Raw genomic sequence first — 20,073 nt, 5'->3', positions numbered from 1 at the left:
GTTGTGGAACGCGTTCAGGATCAGCGCTGATCTGCACAACAAAGTGTGATGTGATGCAATCGCGTCTCCAAGTCCTGTTGGAGCAATTGTTTGGTCAGACAGGACTAATCGCATTGCCTAAGCGATGCATGACAGCGGACTAACGCGACGAACATGTCAAACCACACCGGATGCCTGTCCCCACCACTTCTCTCAAAAGGGCACGCGAGCACCCCCATCCTTTGTCTGATATCTCCCCCAACCTTGGAACATTGGCGGACAATAGGCCACAGCGACGCGTGTGGTTCGTTATCAGTTGCCCAGCAGTCGTATCTGTGTTACCGGCAGGGTAGCCGTCAACGTCATACCGCAAACCGTTAGCTCCGTGCTCCATTGGCTCCAGCCCCCCGCCATGGATCTGCCCGCGGGCGACATGTTCAGAGTGGGCCCCCTTGCAGACTCGTCCGATGTCGAAGCCGTAGGCCGTCGACGAATTTAAAGCATGAGCATTTCCCTTCCGTGGCAAAGTCGTGGAGTTGCTACATGATGACGGATCAGACTTTCGGCCGGATGCATTAAGAACGCGACGCTCGCTGCCTTTTTCTTCACCATCCCTTCCTGACGCATTTGCCGCAATCTTGCGTTTTTAACGCGACAGCCGATTTTCCTCACGTGGAGTCATCGATCATCACTGTTGCTTAATTCTCCGAGCCACTGTTAGGCGAGGACGCCTGACAACACCATGAGCGACATCGAGAAACAGTACGATCCGGCTGTGCCTGATGCCGCGAAAGAGAGCGATGAGATTGGTAGGCAGCTAGAAGGCATCGACCCGGTTTTGGAAGCAAAGATTGTGCGCAAGCTGGATCTTTTCGTCATTCCGGTGGTTATGCTGCTGTACTTGCTCAGTTTTCTGGACAGGTGAGTTTGGATCTTTCTGATTAGTGCGTCGTCTATCCAGACTGGATGCGATTGGGAGTCTGCAGCAGCTTGTACGAGAAATTTGCTTACGCGATTGCAGAGTCAACATCGGTAACGCCCGTCTATATGGTCTACAAGAAGATCTAAATATGGGAGATTCTCAATTTCAGACAGCCGTCTCTATTCTGTTCGTCACGTACATCCTGTCCGAAGTACCATCAAATCTGGTGCTGAAGAAACTTACGCCCTCGCGATGGATAGCCTTTATCACTGTCGCATGGGGTATCATCGCGACCTTGACCGGTATCGTGCAGAGCTACGGCGGTCTGATCGCATGCCGCCTTCTTCTTGGCGCCGTGGAAGGAGGGTTGTTCCCCGGAATGGCCATTTACTTGACATTCTTCTACACCAAGCGCGAACTTGCTCTACGCATTGGATACCTCTTCGTCTCTGCTGCCCTGGCTGGAGCCTGCGGCGGACTACTTGCGTACGCTATTGGACATATGGATGGTACGGCTGGCCTGCGAGGATGGCGCTGGATCATGATCATCGAAGGTATTCCCACCTTCGTCCTGGGTATCGCGACCTGGTTCATCCTGCCGGACACCCCGGAAACTGCCTACTTCTTTACCGCCGAAGAGAAGGCTTTCGCCGCCGCTCGCCTCAAGCGCCAGACAGGGTACACCAAGAAAGCAGCGGAATTTCACTGGGAGGACGTAAGGAAGTGCGTCAAGGACTGGAAGGTCTGGGTATTCTGCTTTGCCCAATTCGGAAGCGATACCATGCTTTACGGCTACTCTACTTTCCTGCCGACGATTATCAGGTCGATCAACACTACCGCCAGCAGCGCGATGGTGCAGGTCCTTACGATTCCGTGCTATGCACTGGGTGCCATTACCTACCTGGTTGTTGCGCGTTTCTCCGATAAACAGCAGAAGCGTGGATTTTACAGCATATTGCTCGGCGTGGTGAGCATCGTCGGATACGCCATGTTGATCAGCGATGCCAGTTCAGGCGTTCATTACGCTGGCTGCTTCCTTGTCGCAATGGGCTTGTATGTATGTGTTGGTCTGCCATTAGCTTGGCTACCTACAAACCTGCCACGATATGGAAAGAGGACCACTGCGACAGGGCTGCAGTTAAGCATCGGTAACTGTGCGGGTATTATGAGTGCTTTTGTAAGTCTATTCGTAATTACTTGGCTCCATGTGGAAACGCTGCTAACGGATCGCTAGATCTATCCCACGGCTGATCGCCCCCGCTTCGTCAAGGGTCATGGTATCACTATGGCTATGGTGGCTTTTGCTTGTATATGCTACGCTGTCATGTGGTTCCATCTTGGGCGCATCAACTCGAGACGTGAGAAGGGTGAGGAAGAGCATCTGGTTGAAGGGATGAGCGATGAGGATATTGCAGAGATGGGCGATGACAGCCCACGATTCAGATACACGATTTAGGGGAACATAGTACTGAATTTACGGGCACATGCTAGCCTTCATTGTTAATACTCGTCTTTGGTTGTCATTACCAAGCTCTTAGCCTAGCTGCGACTTGCACGCAGGTATCCAGTAAAAGCTTCGAGTTGCAGGACTCTACAAGATTCCTCCTTTCCTGTGTTGTAATCTACCATCTCAGTGTATCGTGAAGGGCCTCGTACAACACTTCCTCTCACAAATCTCAGCAACATTTGCAGACACACTCCACGCTACTCGTTCGCGACATCTCAGCTGTTGCTGGTGTCTTTGGCGGTCTTCTTGTTATCCTTTATGCTGTAGATCTCCGGATGTGTCAGCCAAGGAGGCTGGACCTTCGCTTTATTCGTGTCCGGACTAGGACGCGCTTCAAGCATGGCCTTAAGTAAGTCGTTCGTGAAGTCGGTCCCCAGGCTCGCATTCATGTCATCAGCCGCCCCCTCAGAATCGCCGTGCCACACCCAGAAGTCGACCAGCAATTTACGAAGAGGCGAGTGCTTTATCGTGCGCTTATAGGCCGTCCTGATAGTCCGGTCACCGGGAAAACAGTCTGCTTGCTCCACGCACTCGATCAAACATTGCAGTACTGCGTTCTGAAATGTGGTATCCATGAGCTTCTCTCCAAGTATGTACGACTGAATCAGTGAATGATAATCCACGTTCTCGTGTTTGCGAACGTCCGTATCCGAGTCACTGGAGGGCGTGATCTCGACGGCGATCTTCCCACTGTACAACCATTGCACATACAAATGGAAGATTTCTGGAAGCTCGTCAGAAAGATCTGTAGGTCGCGGTGTTGGACCAGTCCATTCTGGCTTCGTTGCATTTTGGAAGAAGGCGGATGTCTTGCAGAGAACGCTTTTGTGGACATGGAAGATGCGTTGGTCGGAGATTCCTGAGTCGATATCGCTGTCGTCATCGCTGTCGTCACTTTCGTTGCTGTTCTCGTCGCTCTCTTTGTCAATTGCGCCGTCCTTGTCGGAGTCTGTGCCAGCACCCTTGTCGTCACCCTGGACAAGAACTACGTTTTGCTTCTCGAGTTCTCCTGCACCTTGTCCATCTTCTTGGTTCATATTATCAGCAAGATCTTTCGCACGTTGCTGCTCGCCTTCCTTCTTGCCGCAATTTTCGCATGCTGCACTCGGTTGGACTGGATCGTCGCCACTCCCGACCTTGACCATGAGTATTTCGCTGCTTACACTATGCCGTGTTAGGATCGTTCCAAGAATCATGTGCATGTAGAACCTACTCAAGTAAATCGCGAGAATCAGCGACACCCCGAGGGAGAAGCTTTCTTCGCTTCGCTGGTCGATCGGTTTTGGGCGCCATTGTGGATCGATCAAGTCTTTGGAAGTCGATTGACGGCGTGAGAAGTGCGAAAGGATGTTTGATTGCACCGCGGACCACAGTTTGAGGTGAGAGCGCATCGTCGCTAGTCCGGTTTTTGGTTAGCGCTGCGCGTTTGTCCGCAGTGAAGGAACCGTCCACGGGTGTTGTGATTGCTCCCAGGGCGGGCAATTTCGACCCCATCAAGACTGGGATATTCTTGGCGCAACGCCAGCGTATTGAGATTAGCTTACATCGAGTACACTTGAGCATTCTTATCCTTTTGCTGCAACAAGTTATGCGGAATCAAAACGTAAACAATGGTACGTAAGAGGCTGACGTGTAGTAGTCCTTCCTTGTCTTTGTTCGATAACGTTTACATAGTTTATGCAGGAGCTCCCCCTCTTTTCTTATCATCGGGAATCTCGCAGAAGTATCTCGTCTGGGTTTGTGGGCAAGCCCATTGATTCATGTGTTTGCATTTGCAGCTCGATCCAGGCTTTTGTCGTTTCACCGCCAACGTAGCTACTAGATCATTGGTAAACTCTTCACCAGCCTCCTCTACGATATTATCAAAGCTCCAAGTCTTGTCTGCTAGGGATGCCAAAATATCCAAGAGGAGCTTCCGGATCGGAGAGTTCTCCATAGTGCCTTTGTACACATCCCTAATCTTGTTCCAAGTCGGAAAAGTATGCGCGTTACTTATGCAGTCCATAAAAGCTCTGATGACAGCGTTCTGGAAGGTTGGATCCAGCATCCTGCCTCCAAAGAGATACTGTTCCAACAAGTCGTGGGTCGCCTTGTACGAACTGTTTGGAATATTTTTGTCAGGCTCTGGGCACCAATGTATTGCGATCCTGCCACTGTATAGCCACTGTAGGTACTGTTGGAAGATACCATAGTTTTCTGTGGTAAGATCGATAGGCTTTCGAGTTTGGCCCCGCCATATCTGCTTCGTAGCAGTCTGGAAGAAAGCGGACGTTTGGCATAAAACACTCGTATGTACAAATGACACACGCTCATTGTTCCGGTTCCCTGTGCCGCTTTGAATGTTGATTTGGCCCGGCATGCTATTCAATTTATCAAGTTTGGGGGTAGGATTGAAGTAGTCCTCGATTCTTTTCTGTCGCGGATCGACCTTTGCCTCGGTCGGCCCCAGCTCGCCTGGCTCATCGTAGTTGAAATTGTTGATGCCGAGCCTGACCTTGATGATGTTGCTACTCAAGCTACGTTTGATTTGTCAGAATTCCATGAGCTCAAGGTTAATGGGCCTCGTACTCGGGTAGCTTGCTTAAAGTGTGCGCACTCTTCGGGATCATAGGGCGCTTTTCCGGAGGTGCCATCTCACTGAATGGATATAGATCGGGCTTATCGAAAACGTGGTTTTAAACGAGGGTCGTACACTACACTTATGATCGAGGGTAGTGCGGATGTCGCTGTGTTGCGCTCAAACCGTTTCCCAGGGGCTAAAAGGGTCGGGAGCTTGGATGGAATGTTGCAGGAGGCGTTTCAAGCGCTAACCCAACCTGGCTAACTGTCTGACGCGTCCGCGACGCGCCCGCGCACATCCTGAACGTAAACTCTCAGCCTCTTTTCCTTCCTTTGGCTGCTCTACGAAACTCTGATCATTGTGCGCACATATCTACTGAGGAAATCGGCTCCAGACATCTTCGGCTTGGAAGTGGGCAACCGACCAAATGACATAGGTACCTTCGAACATCGTAGCCACAATCATAACCAGAAAATCACTTCAAAGTGAACGATTCCACAATTCCACATCGAACAAGAGATAGTCTGCATATTCTCATATCGGCCTCGGGAGGGCAGCTTGGGCCTGAATAGACGTGATTGAACCAGGAAGCATCGAATTTGACATCCGCGAAGCTAAGCTTGAAGACATTGGAAAGCGAAACAGTTCCGTAGCCCAGACGCAGCTTACACGACAAATACGGATGTGATAGTCACCAAGCATACCATCTACCCTTTGTCTTGGCATTTTTCACGGGGAAATGGGCAACTTCCTCGCGTTTCGGCAGAACTGCAACGGTATTCCGCCTCTACGCAGCACCCTTTTGGAACCACTTCAATCCCGCGACTTCCCAATACGCCTCCACGAAGGCCTGGGGATTATCGCGTACATACTCATTGCAAGTAACAACACCGGTCTTTTTGGCACAAGACTTATCCCACTCGGCGCCTGCCCATTCGCCGCAGAAGGCAGTGTTAAAGATGATCTGAAGATCTTTGAAGCGCTCAGAAAAGTCGCAGCCAGCACCGCCGAAGTGCGCTATAGGTGTGCCCCAGGTTGATGGGTCGGGTGTCGTGGTGTTCGAAGAGAAATTATCCGTGAAGCCCGGGGAGTCGCGGGGGAAGAACCAAACTGAGATGCTGGTGGCGGCCCACTCAATGGCATAGACACCACCCTGCGCTTTGTTGAATTCGGTACCATAAGATGGGAGAGGCGCGGCATCAGTATTGTCGGAACTACCGCTACTGCCGCCACTTTGGATCCCAGGCATGGTGTCAGGAGCGTGGATAGAGCATCCGACGTTCTTCTCTTGGCCAGGTGCGGCGACGTCGCAGTCGTCGGTACTCATAAGACCAGTAAATGGCGCATTGTTATCACCACCTACAGCACCAAATCCTCCTCCAGCCGCAGTCGAGTTATCAACAACACAGCCTTTGGTTGTGTGTAAAGTAATAGAGTTGCTTTCGTAGTCGTTGACACCCTCGAGGATATCGACTTCCCCGCCATTCGGCCATTGCACTGAAGACGATAAAAGCCAAAAGGCTGGCCAAGTGCCGCATTCCGACGAAGGCATATGACGAATGTCTGCGATGAGTAGTCCATGATTCCAGCTTTTCTTGCTCTCAAGGCGAACAGAAGCGCGGCCAGTAGGGTCTTTAGTGGTATAGTCTACACCCATGAACACGGACCTTGTGTCCTCAAGGTAGCCTATTAGGCCCTGCTTGGTCGCATCTTCCTGATTCTGATAATTGACAAAGCCTTTCGTTGGGTCGGTTTCGTTGAAGAAGTCAAAGGCGGAGAAGAAGTTCTTGTAGCTAAGATCGTCTGTTAGCGTGTACTGCCTGCTGTCATTAGCATGGTCTCCGTGCGCATCTCCTAGGATGGCCAGAGCCGCCAGGGTCGTAGTAAACGATAGTTTCGTGCGCATATTTGTACCTGTGTATGTTGTTCGGCAAAGGTTTGTGGTAATGATGAGAAGTGTGTGAGAGAGAAAATGACTTTGTTCTATAGGTTAATTGTATTGACCATAATACAGTGATGCGACATTGTGGGAAGGTTGGCGTAATCCGGAAAGGACTGGTCATACCAAGTCGGAAGGCGGAAGGTGCGCCAGCACAATGCCACGCTGTTGCTATTGAGTTCACGGCTGCACAATAACCTAGCGCTTATCCAAGCTCTTGATGCTTCTTTATTGCGCTGTAAGCCAACAATAGCACGGTGTTGCCAAAGTGAATGTGCCACGAGAACGATGGTTGATGTGGTGTTGAGAGAGCATTCCAGAGGGTAAGGCAAGAGAATTGCCTTTGGTTGGGCTTACCACCTTCACACATCGACATCACTCAAATGCAGGGACGATGATTAGCAAGACCATCATCATCATCCAAGTGTTACCAAACATAAGAGATATGAACACGAGAAGCAGTGGGAACTGAGGAGGACGATCATCAAATTAAATAAATTTGTGTGTGATATCCAAATAGTATACAGCAAGATGAGTCTCTCTTGGATTGATCGCCCAAAATCTGTCGGATCATCTCATTTGCTCGTTTTCTTGTCTCAGGGGTCCTGATTGAATACGTGTGATGTGAGCTTTGGAAGTCGTGAACGCGTCTGCTCTGCGTGGTTGCAGTAACGTTGAAGGAGATTGATTGGATATATTCAACCAAGGCATCCCACTAGGGGCCACCAAAAACCGATCTTGCCGGCGCTCAGCGACGCTCCTGTGTAATGTACTTGTCGAACAGGTTTGGCATGTTTTCGGCAATCGTGGTGTTGTCACCATATGCGAGTCTATGGGAAGATGCAGTTAGTGTATCATATCCAGGGTCATGTCCGGTGTCTAGAAATTCTCTTACATGATCTTCACGGTTTCGTCCTCAACATCCGTAAGCATGTATGTTGTGCCATCCTTCAGCGTCAAAAGGTCAGGCTTCCAGATGCAGTCTTCGCTGTTGAAAACAGTGTCTTCCGACCTCTTCTTATTGGCAAAACTGTATCCAGCACCCGTGTACTTCAGGTTGTTTACGGCTGCGCCATGGCACACCGTGCTTGCGCCATTCGAGTTCCAGGCGTGAACTAACGTTTTGCAGTATCCATCTTTGTGAGTTCGAGTTTCCAGATTCCAGTTTGTGGGAATAGCGTTGAACGACCAAGCCCAGGATGTACCGCCAAGGCCATAGCACTTGTTGGGGTTGGCGTTCACATACGTGTGGGTAACCCCTTTGCAGTGTGACTCGCCGTGCGATTTGATATCGACAGCTGACACTGCAGCAGCGAGGGCCAGGACGGTGTTGAAGTGTTGCATATTGAGAAAGCGAGGAGAGCAATTGTATCGTAGGGTTTGATGGAGCTGAGGTTCATGAACGACTGATCGATGGTGCGAAGAGGGTGCTCACAGCTCACACGTTTATACTTGTTTTCCCCATGCCTAGATATACGTGAGATGGTGCATATGCGTGCTCTGTCACCCGGCGTGGCCGATGTAGGATTCGGAGCTCTACATGGCGGTCGATAGAAAGTGGTTTGGCTTCATGCAGTGCAAGCATGGTAATTTACAACACGATATTGAAGCGAGAGGATGTCGTTCCTTCGTGTCTGGACTACGGCGCACACGGAAGGTAAGCGAAGCAAAGGTAGTTCGCTTAGAGCCTGAATTCTTAAACTTTCGCGGAAGCTGCTCATTAGGCACGGTTCGCGCCAGGACCACATATAGGCCCACTGTTATGGGGTCCAACTGCTATACTTCTCACCAGCGCTTGCTAATGCTACTCAAGGGAGCGACAAAGCTTTCCTTGACTTTGTATACCCACTGCTGGATAAGATTCCAAATCTAAGTAATGTTGACCGTAAAATATGGCCGGGGCGTCAAGGGCGTGGGCAACCAGCGTAGTCAGTCTCCTCGCCATGATGTACATCGATTCAGTACGACCAACGAGAAGCCCTTCGACTCAAAGTAGACAGACGAGACCATGGAGAAGGACAGCGACCTAGGGGTTGAGACCGTCGCATGTATTTGGCGGACGCACGAGTTATCTAGCATATATGGCCGGGATGACGGCAAAACGCAGGGAAAGCGGATCCGTACCACCTCACCGGAAATCAGGCCCGCCGGTTGAGAAGATCAAAGGACTCGTAGGTAAGCGCAACGAAGAAGATTGGTTGTAAGAGTTTGATACAGACGAAGGAGCGGCGCAGAGCGGCTAGATGACGCCGGAGCAGGGGTATAACACGGCCACGTATTACAGTCGATGGCGTTGTGGAACCATATGTTGGGAGGCAGCAACGACAAGAGCGCTTTCATCGATGATCTTGTCGTATTGAGGATTAGCACGGACAGCGATTGCTTGAACCCGTGATTATCCTTGCTAGAAGGGTAAGTGTCTTTACTTCAGCATCGGCGGTCATGGCACGAATGCGTGACAGTTCCGGGAATTAATATAATGGCGAAAGCCATGTCTTTGACCGGTGACTTATGTCTCGGCTAACTACGATGAATTAGTGAGCTATATCTTAATGTACCCAAGGATCACTAACGAGTCCCCCTCGCCCGCCGTCAGGTCATACTGCCGAACTCTCCCCTCCATCCTTCTTGCTTTTCGGTACGATCTTCAGACTGAAATCCACGTGTGGTACTCCTTGATGTATACTACTGGTGCTCACGATGTCAATATCGCCGCAGACGTACTTCTCCACGTTGTACTCTGTAAGCCCACCACTCACTTCAACGAGGAACTGCTTCCTGTCGCCAGTACCCCGTCCCCACTTATCCTTCAAGTCTTTAGCAGCAACCTGGACACCTTCTGGGGTGAAGTTGTCTAACATGACGATGTCAGCGCCAGCGGCAATCGCCTCGTCAGCTTCATCAAACGATTGGCATTCAACTTCGACTTTGATTGCGAAGCCACCAGCTGCTTTGGCCGCTCTTATAGCATTGGTGATGCTCCCTGCGGCAACGATGTGGTTGTCTTTCAGCATTGTCATTGCACTAAGATCAACTCGATGCGCGTCCACGCCCCCCACCAGCATGCCGTACTTCTCTACAAGTCGAAAACCTGGTGTAGTCTTCCTGGTACCAGCAAGAATGTTTGGGTAACCAGCTCCTCGTAAAAGAACAAGTAGGCGATTCGACTTGGTCGCGATGCCGGAGCAGCGAGCGAGAGTGTTGAGAGCCACGCGCTCGCCGAGGAGGAGGTGACGGACCGGGCCGCGCACAGTAGCGCAGTGGGTGATGGGTTGGAACGAAGCGCCTTCTTTGACATGCCACTCCACGCTAGTAGTTGTCAATATTAAGCTTGATCATGTAATCTGGTGAGATGAACGCACGTGCAACCTAGTTGTCGGAACACTTCATCGAAGAACGGGACGCCTGCCACTATGCCCTGTCAATGTTAGTCGGCACTTACAGTAGTCGAAAGCACTCACTTCACTCTTTCCGAGCAGCTTCGCTTCCGACAGCTCCTCGCCCACTACGAAACCACCATAATCGAAACTTGGTGTGTCCTCTTCCAGCCATTCCGAGACTAATCGCTTGTATGTTTGTGGTAGGAGGTGGGCTACAGCGCCATGAGCAGGAGCACCTTCGACTTTGGCCATGTTGGTTATCAAGTAAGACGCGTCGTGATTTGAGTGGAATGTGATCTGGGGTGTGAAGTCTCGAAGTCAAGCGTTTGTGGAGGTGGCGTGGTGAGTTGATCGGAATCTCCGTCGGAACTTATGGATTATAGCCGGCAACACCCGCGCATCGGAACGCGGCTGGGAACCCAACCTTGGAAGCTTGCGAGGCTTCCTACACAACCCGCAGGTCGTCTACACTGATGTAGCTCAGCATGGAGCAGACATGCCATATATTCACATGCCCCCCCGACCATGTTCATTCCGCCGCGTCTTCGGATCAGCTGTTCTGAACGCGTCCAACAGCTTCCTCTCCGCCCCGTTCTCCTCGCATCGATACCATTCATAACATTTCGCCGAAGACTGTGTCATGCATAGCGCCCTCGTCGCACATATCTCGTATACAGAAGTCGCTCCAGCACCTCGCGCAGAGACCGATCTCTAGTCCACGCCTCAGGTGCCGACAACTCATCGCCAATTAGCGACCGCGATCTCGTCGAGCCCTCGCACAACGGATAGTCACAAGTCGAGATGTCGGTCGCAGCACTCATGACGATAAGGATCTTTTTTCGGGAGCTCTATGTCCATCGTCGACAAGGCTAGCACCAGAAGAGGGGTGCTGTCTATGGAGCCTTCGCCGGGCACGAGTAATGCCGCGTGCAATCTATAAGGCGATGGGTCTAGACATTCTTCCCACAGCCTGGTATTGGGATTCTCCAGATATCTTCCAAGGGAGCGGTAGGTGGCGTAAATTTGACTGACAGGTACAGTGATGTCTGCCATATAGGGTGCTGTGATGCTTGAAATGAGCTGAAGAGACCATGGAGAACTGCACGCTGGGCTTATGTGACTACAATCTGGACAATAGGCTACTCCCATGAACGTAAAAGCGCTTCACCAGGTCATCGCGTTTGCATGCATCGGACGCAACGCGAGATTTGAGTACGTCGTATTTCAGCGATGCTACGACTTCCATAATAAACCTGTGAGCGTAGATCACCGCATAGAGGGCTACCTCATCGTATGCGTATCTAGTCTGATTCCAATCCAGACCCCGACATATGTGTCATCTTGCTCTCTAGGTTGTTCATGACGGTTCGATGATAGTGAAGTTAAATATTGAGAACTCCTGGTCTTCTGAACCTCCTATCATCGCTCACTGTCGCCACTATGGGCACCGCTCTCCTCACCTTTTACTATCGATGGTACTTCCGCACCGTTCATGATATCGCCGAGTCGGACGTTCTTTCGAGATGTCCGTTGGACGCAGCGCTTGCACTTTTCGTCGATTGTGATGCTCTTCGCCTCGTTGATTGTGCACTCGATGCCAGAGTGCTCGTGAGTGGTCGTGGACTTTAGGTGTCCGCAGTAGAAGTAAACGCGATATGTTGTGCACATCCTGGGCTAGCGTGATAATTGAGAGCAGACAAGTAGAATGGGTGTTTGGCGATGACAGGATGCAGGTAGTGGACGGCGCTTTCTGGGGAAAACAGAAATCGTGTGCCGAATGTAATGGTTTTGTAATTAGTTGTCTTTGTGAAGCATTTACCAATGTGACCCGTTTTGCCCAATGTGACGATTTGGCTCACATGGCAAGGTTGAAGCTGTTGAAGACTCTCTGAGTGACACGTCGTTGATCATTCCAAGGTTGTAGCGTAGATGCTCAAAACCTATACGAGAGTCGTGTCTATCACCCATATCTTAATCGCAGAGTGAGATCGCCGGATACCGCTACCTCAAAATCATATTGTCCGTTATGTGTACCATTCTCGTAATTACGTACGACTGTGGCCACGAGAGCAAGATCAACCTCCCCTGTGGGGAGAGGAGTTGTAAGAAGACTGCAGACCATACTAGGACAAGGCAGTACGAATGCAGACCCTGTGTAACGGAACTCATAAATCGCCTCCGTCGCGAACGTAACGAAGAGAAACAGAAGGCTCGAGATGCTGGGACCGTGTCTGCTAAGATGCTTCAGCAACGGAAGGCTGAGCGTGAACAGGACTTAAAGGTAGCAACAGCAGACATCTGTGTTCACGTCGATCTCGAGACAACATTCGCCTGCGGGCATCTAGATCTAACGACATGGTCTTGTGCCACTGCCAAAACCGCAGAAGCTGCCAATCACCGATCTGTTTGGAGAAAGCTCGAGAAAGACAGGGACGAAAACTGCGGAGAATGTCTAGAGCAAGAAGAAGCTAATCGCGATGAAGCGTTCGCGCGATTAACTAGATCTCACGCTGCTGAAACAGACACAGTGCATGAGTTGAGGGAACGGATGGACGCGCTTGAAGAAGAGAGAGATGAGCTTGCAGATAGCCTGGATTTGGTTGAAGATGAGGTTAAAGCAACTCTGGAAGAGCTACTGTCAGATGGTCAGCGCCATGCTGAAGAAGTAGATACTCAGCTTGACATCTTGGCGGTAGAGCAAGCTGAGTTCGTCCGACAAATGGACGACCAGAATATGGCATTGGAAATCGCAATCTTGGAGCTTCGAGAAGAGTTGCAATCAGCTCTCTCTGATAACGGTGCGCAAAACTCTTGACCTGTATTCGATCACCACGAAGCTGATCTTTTTGGAGTCTAAGTTGCTGGAGGCGATGTCCAAGAGTGGTCACATGATCGAATAGCCGAAACCGAGGATGATCGCGGGAACAAACGCGCCCTTAAGACGACTGCCGTGTTCGATCAGCTACCGAAAAGAAAGCCGGGGCAGCCACCCAAGCCGCCAAAGCCCACGCATCTATAGTATCATCAGCTTCGAAGGTGGATCTGGATGACGCGCCGGTAAGACCTAATGAGATTAGAGAGGTGATGAAGGAGTTGGCGGAGACGGAGGCGAGACGCCAAAGGTAGCGTTGCCGAGAAAGGACATCCGTTCCCGTGTGCGACTGTGGAGGTTCATGTATTTGTGAGGGGAAGTGGCCCTTGACGCGATGATTTGTGGAGTCGTGGGTCGTTGACACGGCGCCTCGAGAAGTTGAAGCTCTGAGGACGAGGCTCTGGAGATGATCGGCGCTTTGAATACTGCAATTGCGAATCCTTGTCGAATTGAAATTATTTGATCTTCTGTAGGTCAGTATGTATTTATGGAACTCGCAATGTTGTGAAGCTCAGTATCTCAGCCACGTGGCGCGACAGCTTGGCAAGAGCGTCCTGTTCCCCGACGCTGGCGCCCGTCCTACTTCGCAGCACTGACAGCCATCTTCGGCCACCGAGTCGCGTCTTTCGACTTCCCAAAGCTTTTGCATTCTGCGTTTGTGCGAGCCATGAACCTGCAGCCACTATACGGCTAGGCCGAGCGGAACAGTCCAGCTACGAGACCCGCCCACTTTGATGGACCCTATCACACACTCTACTCGCTGAGAAGCTTAGGGGCTCTACTTGCGAGTACGCGTCGGTGGATTTCTTGCATTTTGTTGCTCGGAAAGTCACAAAGAAACCAAGAAAATCCACCGGACGACGAAGGATTCCGGCTAAATTGCGGGGATGTTATTGTTTGCATGAGCAGCAAAGCTACATCATGATCTGTGAAGGCTGCCAGTTGCATCACTTTAGACCTCGGCGGCAAGGATACCCAGTTGTCTGGAATACTGTAGACCGTATGCAATCCTGCCGCGCTGATATGCAGCAGTCAATCACCCACATTGTTGGTGCGGCAGCAAAACTCGTCCACGGTGGATAAATCTTCTGTCACACATTACGCCCGTAATCTGACCGCAATCATCCGCCCTACCCCAGTTCAATCTACGAGGAGAAGAACTCCATAACTACAGTTTGCTAACACCATCAAGAAGCACTGAGAAGATGAACAGAACTGCCGAAGCGCATCGCGAGCTGCTAGCAACACGAAAGTTCTCGTCCCGCTTCGCCAAGCGTGGCGTTTCAAAATGACCACAATGAAAGCATCCGCCCGTCACCCTCGCGGGCTCCACGAGTCAACCCATGTCAGCCAAGAGAACGGCCCCGCAACACGCCAACCAAGGAGGAGGCCGTTGATAATTATGCGGCGTTATGTAGGGTTCTGTGTCGACTCGGTAAAATTTCCGCACCGACTTCGCTCCCTGTTCAATCAAGCCGCCAGCTGGAACGGGACAAGAGCGCGCGGTGGAGCGGACATCAAGCTAAACATGGTGCCGTATTGCCATCCTCTGAAGGCTGCGAAGTAACTGCCGATTCCCTCTTCCTGGCTTTCGACTTGCGACCCAAGACACAGACGTGCGACGAGTAAGCTTGTTCGGATACCGGGACGCATCGTACGTTCTTATATGGGCTGTGCTCTTCCCCAGATTCCTTTCCCCAGACTTTCGGAACTTGTGGGGCCACGACACAACGAAGAGATTTCGCTTCGCATCCTTTAGATCTCGAATTCGGCATCCTACTTGGACAAGATGGCACAAATCGGGATGGTATCGACGGGGACACACCCAAACCACCCAACCCCTGCTGAGCTGGAGAAGGGAGACAATGTGCTTTGTACGTTGTTTACTAATCTTGTTGCGAACATGTGCTAACGGATTTGCTAGTTGAGGAGGCCAATGGAAGCGACCGATCTACAGACGGCGAGTTTACCTGGACAGCTGAGGAAGAGAAGAAGGTTCGACGTAAACTGGACCGCGTGATTGTGCCGCTCACGACCTTCCTTTACCTGCTCTGTTTCCTCGATCGGTACGTATCATTTCACTCTGCGCAAAACTGTTCGCTGACCATTTTGAAAGTGTCAATGTTGGAAACGCGCGTATCCAGGGTATGGGAGAGGAATTAGGTCTCAACACAGGTGTCCGTTTCAACTGGGTTACCTCGATCTTCTACATTGTCTACATGTTCGTCGAAGTACCGAGCAACATCCTTCTCAAGAGACTTGGCCCGAAATACTACTTGCCACTTCTCGTCTGTGGCTTTGGTTTTGTCTCACTATGCAGCGCCTTTGTGAGCAGCTTCGCAGGGCTGTTGGTTGCAAGGGCCTTCTTAGGTGTGTTTGAAGGTGGTGTGATGCCGTAAGTACCTTCTATCGTTGTTTGTAGTGCATACTAACCATCAGTCTGTAGGGGATTGGCATTCTTCATCACATGTTTTTACAAGCGCAACGAACTTTTGTTCCGCATCGGCATCTACGTATCCGCGGCCTCAATGGCTGGAGCTTTTGGTGGACTGCTCGCTACTGCGTAGGTCTTGTCACATTCTTGAGATTACATGAAAGACTAATTACACTATAGTCTCGCTCGTATTCCACCATGGGGAGCTTCGACTATGATTCTCCATACCTGGCGTAACATCTTCTTCTTTGAGGGACTTTTTACCGTCATTGTCGGCCTTGCTGCTCCATTCCTTATGCCTCGTAGCCCAGAAGAATGCTGGTTCTTGAACGAGCGCGAACGAATGATTGCCACACAGAGACTTGTGCTGAAGGGAGGAGCCGATGAGAACGAAAAGACTGAAGTACACCACGTCAAGCGGGCCGTGATGAACATCACAAACTACTTCTGTGCCTTTGGTTTCTTCTTCATCAACATCACTGTACAGGGTATTTCCCTCTTCATGGTAAGCCGATATTCTCTCCATCACCTATGGTTTACTAACATACATTACTAGCCCACTATCCTCAGGGATCTCGGATGGACGGCCACCAAGGCACAACTCTACTCAGTACCTCCCTATGTATGTGCTTGCTTGATTGCTATCGCAATAGCTTTCGCATCAGACAAGACGAACCGCCGTGGTGTCTACCTCGCTGTCTTTACGCTCCCGGCTATTGCGGGCTTCTCGATCATGCGATGGGCGACCGACCCTAACGTCCGATACGGCGGTATCTTCTTGATCACCATTGGTGCATTTCCCGGAGGTCCTGGCTTCCTTGCGTGGGCGGCGAACAATGCGGCCGGCCCTGCTATCCGCTCCGTCTCGACTGCTTACGTTGTCACACTGGGTACCGCTGGAGGTATTCTCGCGACTTGGTACGTCAGATCATGCGAAGAACTGAATCAAATCCTAGGCTAATACATTACAGGACCTACACAAGTGCTGATGCGCCACGATACCCAATTGGCCACACCATCAACTTGGTTGGTCAGTGTTGCGTCTGTATTCTCGCCATATTCGGTATCTGCTACTGCAAGTGGGAGAACAAGCAGCGTGACATGGGCAGGCGAGACCACCGCTTGGTCGGCAAGACCGCTGCTCAGATCAAGGATCTCGGATATAGACACCCTGAGTTCCGCTACATGCACTAGACGTGTGTGTTTACGATTCGATACGACCTCAACACTTCGTTCGTTTTTACTTTGCTCGATGTTAGCGTAGGGCATTTGGGAATTCAACTTTTCCCTTTCAACTTGCCCAGTAATGCATGGGCCTCCAAATTCTTCATATGCTTGTTGTGATGGTAAACTATGCTACTGATCTGGTGAGCTATTGGCAACATGCGGTCTGGGCATTGGCCTGCTTTGTTTCGGCAGATGCTGGACCGTTGCACATGATTCATAAACATATTGATGCCTATTGGTTCTTTTGTCGATGATGGTATATTGTGATGGGTGTATGGTCTGCAGTAGACTACTTCGGTGTATGCCAAACCGCCAAGCTAATCTATCGATAGTTCCCAACTCAGCTCACATGTCCGATTTGGAACTGGGGTCATGAAGCATACATAAGATGTCAAGCGAGAGCTGACTGCTCTTCAGGCGCAAAGATCTGATCACTCATCATGCAGATACTGATTGCACTCCTGGTAGCCGCTACGGTGGTCAAGGCACATTGTGAGTTAGCAACAAATGATTTCCAGTGATATGAGTCCCATACCAACAGACACCTTCCCACGTCTTGTCGTAGACGGCAAGCCAGAAGATAAAGACTGGGCCTCGACCCGCGAGACCAAGAATGCGAACACTAAGCAAGGCATCGAGGTAAGCTACTCTTCAAATTACCACTGGCCCATGATGTGTCTATGATACTTACTTTGGCCAGAACCCCACTGTCGCGGACATTCGCTGCTACACCTCCAAAACCGCGCCAAACGTCGCAAGCGTACCGGCCGGATCCACTATCCACTACATATCCACGCAACAAGTCAATCACCCGGGACCAACGCAGTACTACCTTGCGAGAGTTCCTGATGGCAAGGATGTGAAGAGCTGGGATGGGAGTGGTGCAGTGTGGTTCAAGATTAGTACCACGATGCCGACCGTAAACGCGCAGAAACAGATGAGCTGGCCAGGACAGAGTGAGCTATTCCTTCTCTTCAATTCGCGTTTACTGATGACGTTTGGCAGACGAGTATCTCACACCCAACACAACAATCCCTGCTGCCACGCCATCAGGCGATTACCTGCTCCGCGTTGAGCACATCGCACTGCATATGGCTATGCAAGCGAACAAAGCGCAGTTCTACCTGGCTTGCTCGCAGATCAAGATAACAGGGGGAGGAATTGGGCTGCCGAGCCCGCTAGTTGCGTTTCCAGGTGCCTACAAGTAAGTAAAACTGATGAGTGTTAAAGACATACTAACGCGGGCCGCAGAAGTAATGACCCGGGAATTTTGGTCGACCTGAACAAGTACACATCGGCACCAGAGACATATCAGCCGCCGGGTCCGGGTGTTTGGCGCGGTTAGGAGGATAGGTATGGATGTGACTAAACTTCCACTGGGAGTGTTTGTAGACATTAGAAATGAGATTTCTTCATATCTTGATGCGTTTACCACGATAACGACGTAGCTGTACAGCAATGTAGAGGTTGTGATTGCGATGATTGCAGATCAGCCCAGACACATGGATTGCGGCTCATTCACATGCGTCACTGATGGCTCGTGCGGAAAATTGCGGCATCGCGGGGTGATGGGTGGGGCACGAATTTGTTAGATCGAGTCAACGCGGAATTGAAAACCCACCTGCCGCCCCGTCCACCCTTTCCTTCTTGTCTCTCGCCCTCACGATGTCGACTACTGTGGTGCTCGGAGCACAGTGGGGAGATGAAGGAAAAGGAAAATTGGCCGATATCCTAGCCCATGAGTCGCAAATCTGCGCCCGCGCCCAGGGCGGTAACAACGCCGGACACACGATTGTCGCGAACGGCGTCACGTACGACTTCCATATCCTCCCGAGCGGTCTCGTGAATCCCGGCTGCATCAATGTCATCGGAAGTGGCTGCGTTGTTCACGTACCCAGTTTCTTCAAGGAGCTGGAAGCGCTGGAGAAACACGGATTGAAGACGGACGGAAGAATATTCATCTCGGACCGCGCCCATGTCGTGTTTGATGTGCACCAGATGGTGGATGGCCTGGAGGAGGTGGAATTGGGTGGTGGCATGATTGGTGAGGAGCACACGCGCCTGCTGCGGGACTGAAGTGCTGATGGCGGGATGCAGGCACGACCAAGAAGGGTATCGGCCCAACCTACAGCACCAAGATGACCAGGAGCGGCCTCCGCATGTGCGACCTCTTCGACGAGCAGATCTTCGAGACGAAGCTCAGGAGGTTAGCCAACTCGTTCCAGAAGCGATACGGTGATCTACTCAAGTACGATGTGGAAGAGGAGATTACGAAGTACAAGGTGAGTCACAATGGGGTTGGATTATACGGTACAAAGACTGACAATGTCAAAGACTCTGCGCGAGAAGCTTGCTCCCTACGTCGTCGACCAGATCCCGCTCCTCGCATCGGCAAAGGAGAAGAACGCCAAAATCCTCGTCGAGGGTGCGAACGCGCTGATGCTGGACATCGACTACGGCACATACCCCTTCGTCACATCGTCAAACACTGGTCTTGGAGGTGTCATCACAGGTCTCAACTTGGGATGGCGGTCACTGAAGGAGGTCATTGGCGTGGTCAAGGCATACACTACCCGTGTCGGATCGTGAGTTGCATCGCACCGAAAGATAAACTCAGAGGCTAACAAGTAGTAGCGGACCCTTCCCTACCGAGCAGCTCAACGAGGTGGGCGAGAAGCTTCAGTCAGTAGGCCATGAAGTCGGCGTTACAACCGGTCGCAAGCGCCGCTGCGGCTGGCTCGACCTGGTCGTTGTCAAGCACTCACACGCGTGCAACGACTACACCGCCATCAACCTCACCAAGCTCGACGTCCTGGATGACTTTGACGAGCTCAAGGTTGCGACATCCTACTCGTACAAGGGCGAGGTGCTTGAAGGCTTCCCTGCGAACCCCGAGATCCTTGCTCAAGTCGAAGTACAATACGATACACTGCCAGGTTGGAAGAAGCCGACGACTGGCGTGACAAGCTACTACGACCTGCCCAACCAAGCGAGGAGTTACATTGAGTACATTGAGAAGTTTGTCGGAGTCAAGGTCAAATGGATTGGTGTCGGCCCTGCGCGAGACCACATGATCACCTTATAATAGCCCTGGAGGATTGGTGATGAGGCGCGGCTTCTGTTACCATTGCGCTTGTGCGGACACAACGTCTGCATCCCGAGCGAGAGGTGATAGGGCTGCCGCCGATAAGTCCATGTGAGGATGCAAGGCCTCGAAACCATAGAGCATAGACAAATCTCAGGCATACTTGAT

The 20,073-nt window shown here is 51.2% G+C and overlaps 9 protein-coding genes across 9 annotated transcripts; 5 read left to right on the top strand and 4 right to left on the bottom strand.

Moving 5' to 3' along the window:
- Nucleotides 1–721: 721 nt before the first annotated feature.
- On the top strand, nucleotides 722–2,357 carry J4E79_003104 (uncharacterized protein; the record flags this gene model as incomplete). Its single annotated transcript, XM_049352000.1, has 3 exons — nucleotides 722–900; nucleotides 1,001–2,078; nucleotides 2,136–2,357. The coding sequence occupies 3 exons, from the start codon at nucleotides 722–724 to the stop codon at nucleotides 2,355–2,357; spliced, it is 1,479 nt and encodes a 492-aa protein (XP_049213471.1).
- A 266-nt stretch (nucleotides 2,358–2,623) lies between these two features.
- Nucleotides 2,624–3,701, bottom strand: J4E79_003103 (uncharacterized protein; the record flags this gene model as incomplete). Its single annotated transcript, XM_049351999.1, has 2 exons — nucleotides 2,624–3,572; nucleotides 3,622–3,701. 2 exons carry the CDS (start codon nucleotides 3,699–3,701, stop codon nucleotides 2,624–2,626), a joined length of 1,029 nt encoding a protein of 342 aa, XP_049213470.1.
- A 2,054-nt stretch (nucleotides 3,702–5,755) lies between these two features.
- On the bottom strand, nucleotides 5,756–6,874 carry J4E79_003102 (uncharacterized protein; the record flags this gene model as incomplete). The annotated part of the gene is made up of 1 exon (XM_049351998.1): nucleotides 5,756–6,874. The coding sequence occupies one exon, from the start codon at nucleotides 6,872–6,874 to the stop codon at nucleotides 5,756–5,758; it is 1,119 nt and encodes a 372-aa protein (XP_049213469.1).
- Nucleotides 6,875–7,655: 781 nt separating this feature from the next.
- On the bottom strand, nucleotides 7,656–8,251 carry J4E79_003101 (uncharacterized protein; the record flags this gene model as incomplete). The annotated part of the gene is made up of 2 exons (XM_049351997.1): nucleotides 7,656–7,737; nucleotides 7,803–8,251. The coding sequence occupies 2 exons, from the start codon at nucleotides 8,249–8,251 to the stop codon at nucleotides 7,656–7,658; spliced, it is 531 nt and encodes a 176-aa protein (XP_049213468.1).
- Nucleotides 8,252–9,504: 1,253 nt separating this feature from the next.
- Nucleotides 9,505–10,539, bottom strand: J4E79_003100 (uncharacterized protein; the record flags this gene model as incomplete). Its single annotated transcript, XM_049351996.1, has 3 exons — nucleotides 9,505–10,216; nucleotides 10,270–10,325; nucleotides 10,369–10,539. 3 exons carry the CDS (start codon nucleotides 10,537–10,539, stop codon nucleotides 9,505–9,507), a joined length of 939 nt encoding a protein of 312 aa, XP_049213467.1.
- A 1,774-nt stretch (nucleotides 10,540–12,313) lies between these two features.
- J4E79_003099 (uncharacterized protein) lies at nucleotides 12,314–13,102 on the top strand (the record flags this gene model as incomplete). The annotated part of the gene is made up of 1 exon (XM_049351995.1): nucleotides 12,314–13,102. The coding sequence occupies one exon, from the start codon at nucleotides 12,314–12,316 to the stop codon at nucleotides 13,100–13,102; it is 789 nt and encodes a 262-aa protein (XP_049213466.1).
- A 1,846-nt stretch (nucleotides 13,103–14,948) lies between these two features.
- Nucleotides 14,949–16,787, top strand: J4E79_003098 (uncharacterized protein; the record flags this gene model as incomplete). The annotated part of the gene is made up of 7 exons (XM_049351994.1): nucleotides 14,949–15,033; nucleotides 15,084–15,225; nucleotides 15,276–15,554; nucleotides 15,606–15,722; nucleotides 15,774–16,098; nucleotides 16,150–16,511; nucleotides 16,565–16,787. The coding sequence occupies 7 exons, from the start codon at nucleotides 14,949–14,951 to the stop codon at nucleotides 16,785–16,787; spliced, it is 1,533 nt and encodes a 510-aa protein (XP_049213465.1).
- A 540-nt stretch (nucleotides 16,788–17,327) lies between these two features.
- Nucleotides 17,328–18,165, top strand: J4E79_003097 (uncharacterized protein; the record flags this gene model as incomplete). Its single annotated transcript, XM_049351993.1, has 4 exons — nucleotides 17,328–17,459; nucleotides 17,521–17,776; nucleotides 17,826–18,024; nucleotides 18,072–18,165. 4 exons carry the CDS (start codon nucleotides 17,328–17,330, stop codon nucleotides 18,163–18,165), a joined length of 681 nt encoding a protein of 226 aa, XP_049213464.1.
- A 320-nt stretch (nucleotides 18,166–18,485) lies between these two features.
- On the top strand, nucleotides 18,486–19,905 carry J4E79_003096 (uncharacterized protein; the record flags this gene model as incomplete). The annotated part of the gene is made up of 4 exons (XM_049351992.1): nucleotides 18,486–18,864; nucleotides 18,918–19,102; nucleotides 19,155–19,405; nucleotides 19,455–19,905. The coding sequence occupies 4 exons, from the start codon at nucleotides 18,486–18,488 to the stop codon at nucleotides 19,903–19,905; spliced, it is 1,266 nt and encodes a 421-aa protein (XP_049213463.1).
- Nucleotides 19,906–20,073: the final 168 nt, after the last annotated feature.

This window comes from Alternaria viburni (assembly GCF_023758015.1).
Source record: "Alternaria viburni strain BMP 2772 chromosome Unknown scaffold_5, whole genome shotgun sequence".
NCBI lineage: Eukaryota > Fungi > Ascomycota > Dothideomycetes > Pleosporales > Pleosporaceae > Alternaria > Alternaria viburni.
The sequence above is the reverse complement of the archived record's forward strand: the minus strand, read 5'-3'. Positions and strand labels throughout refer to the sequence as shown.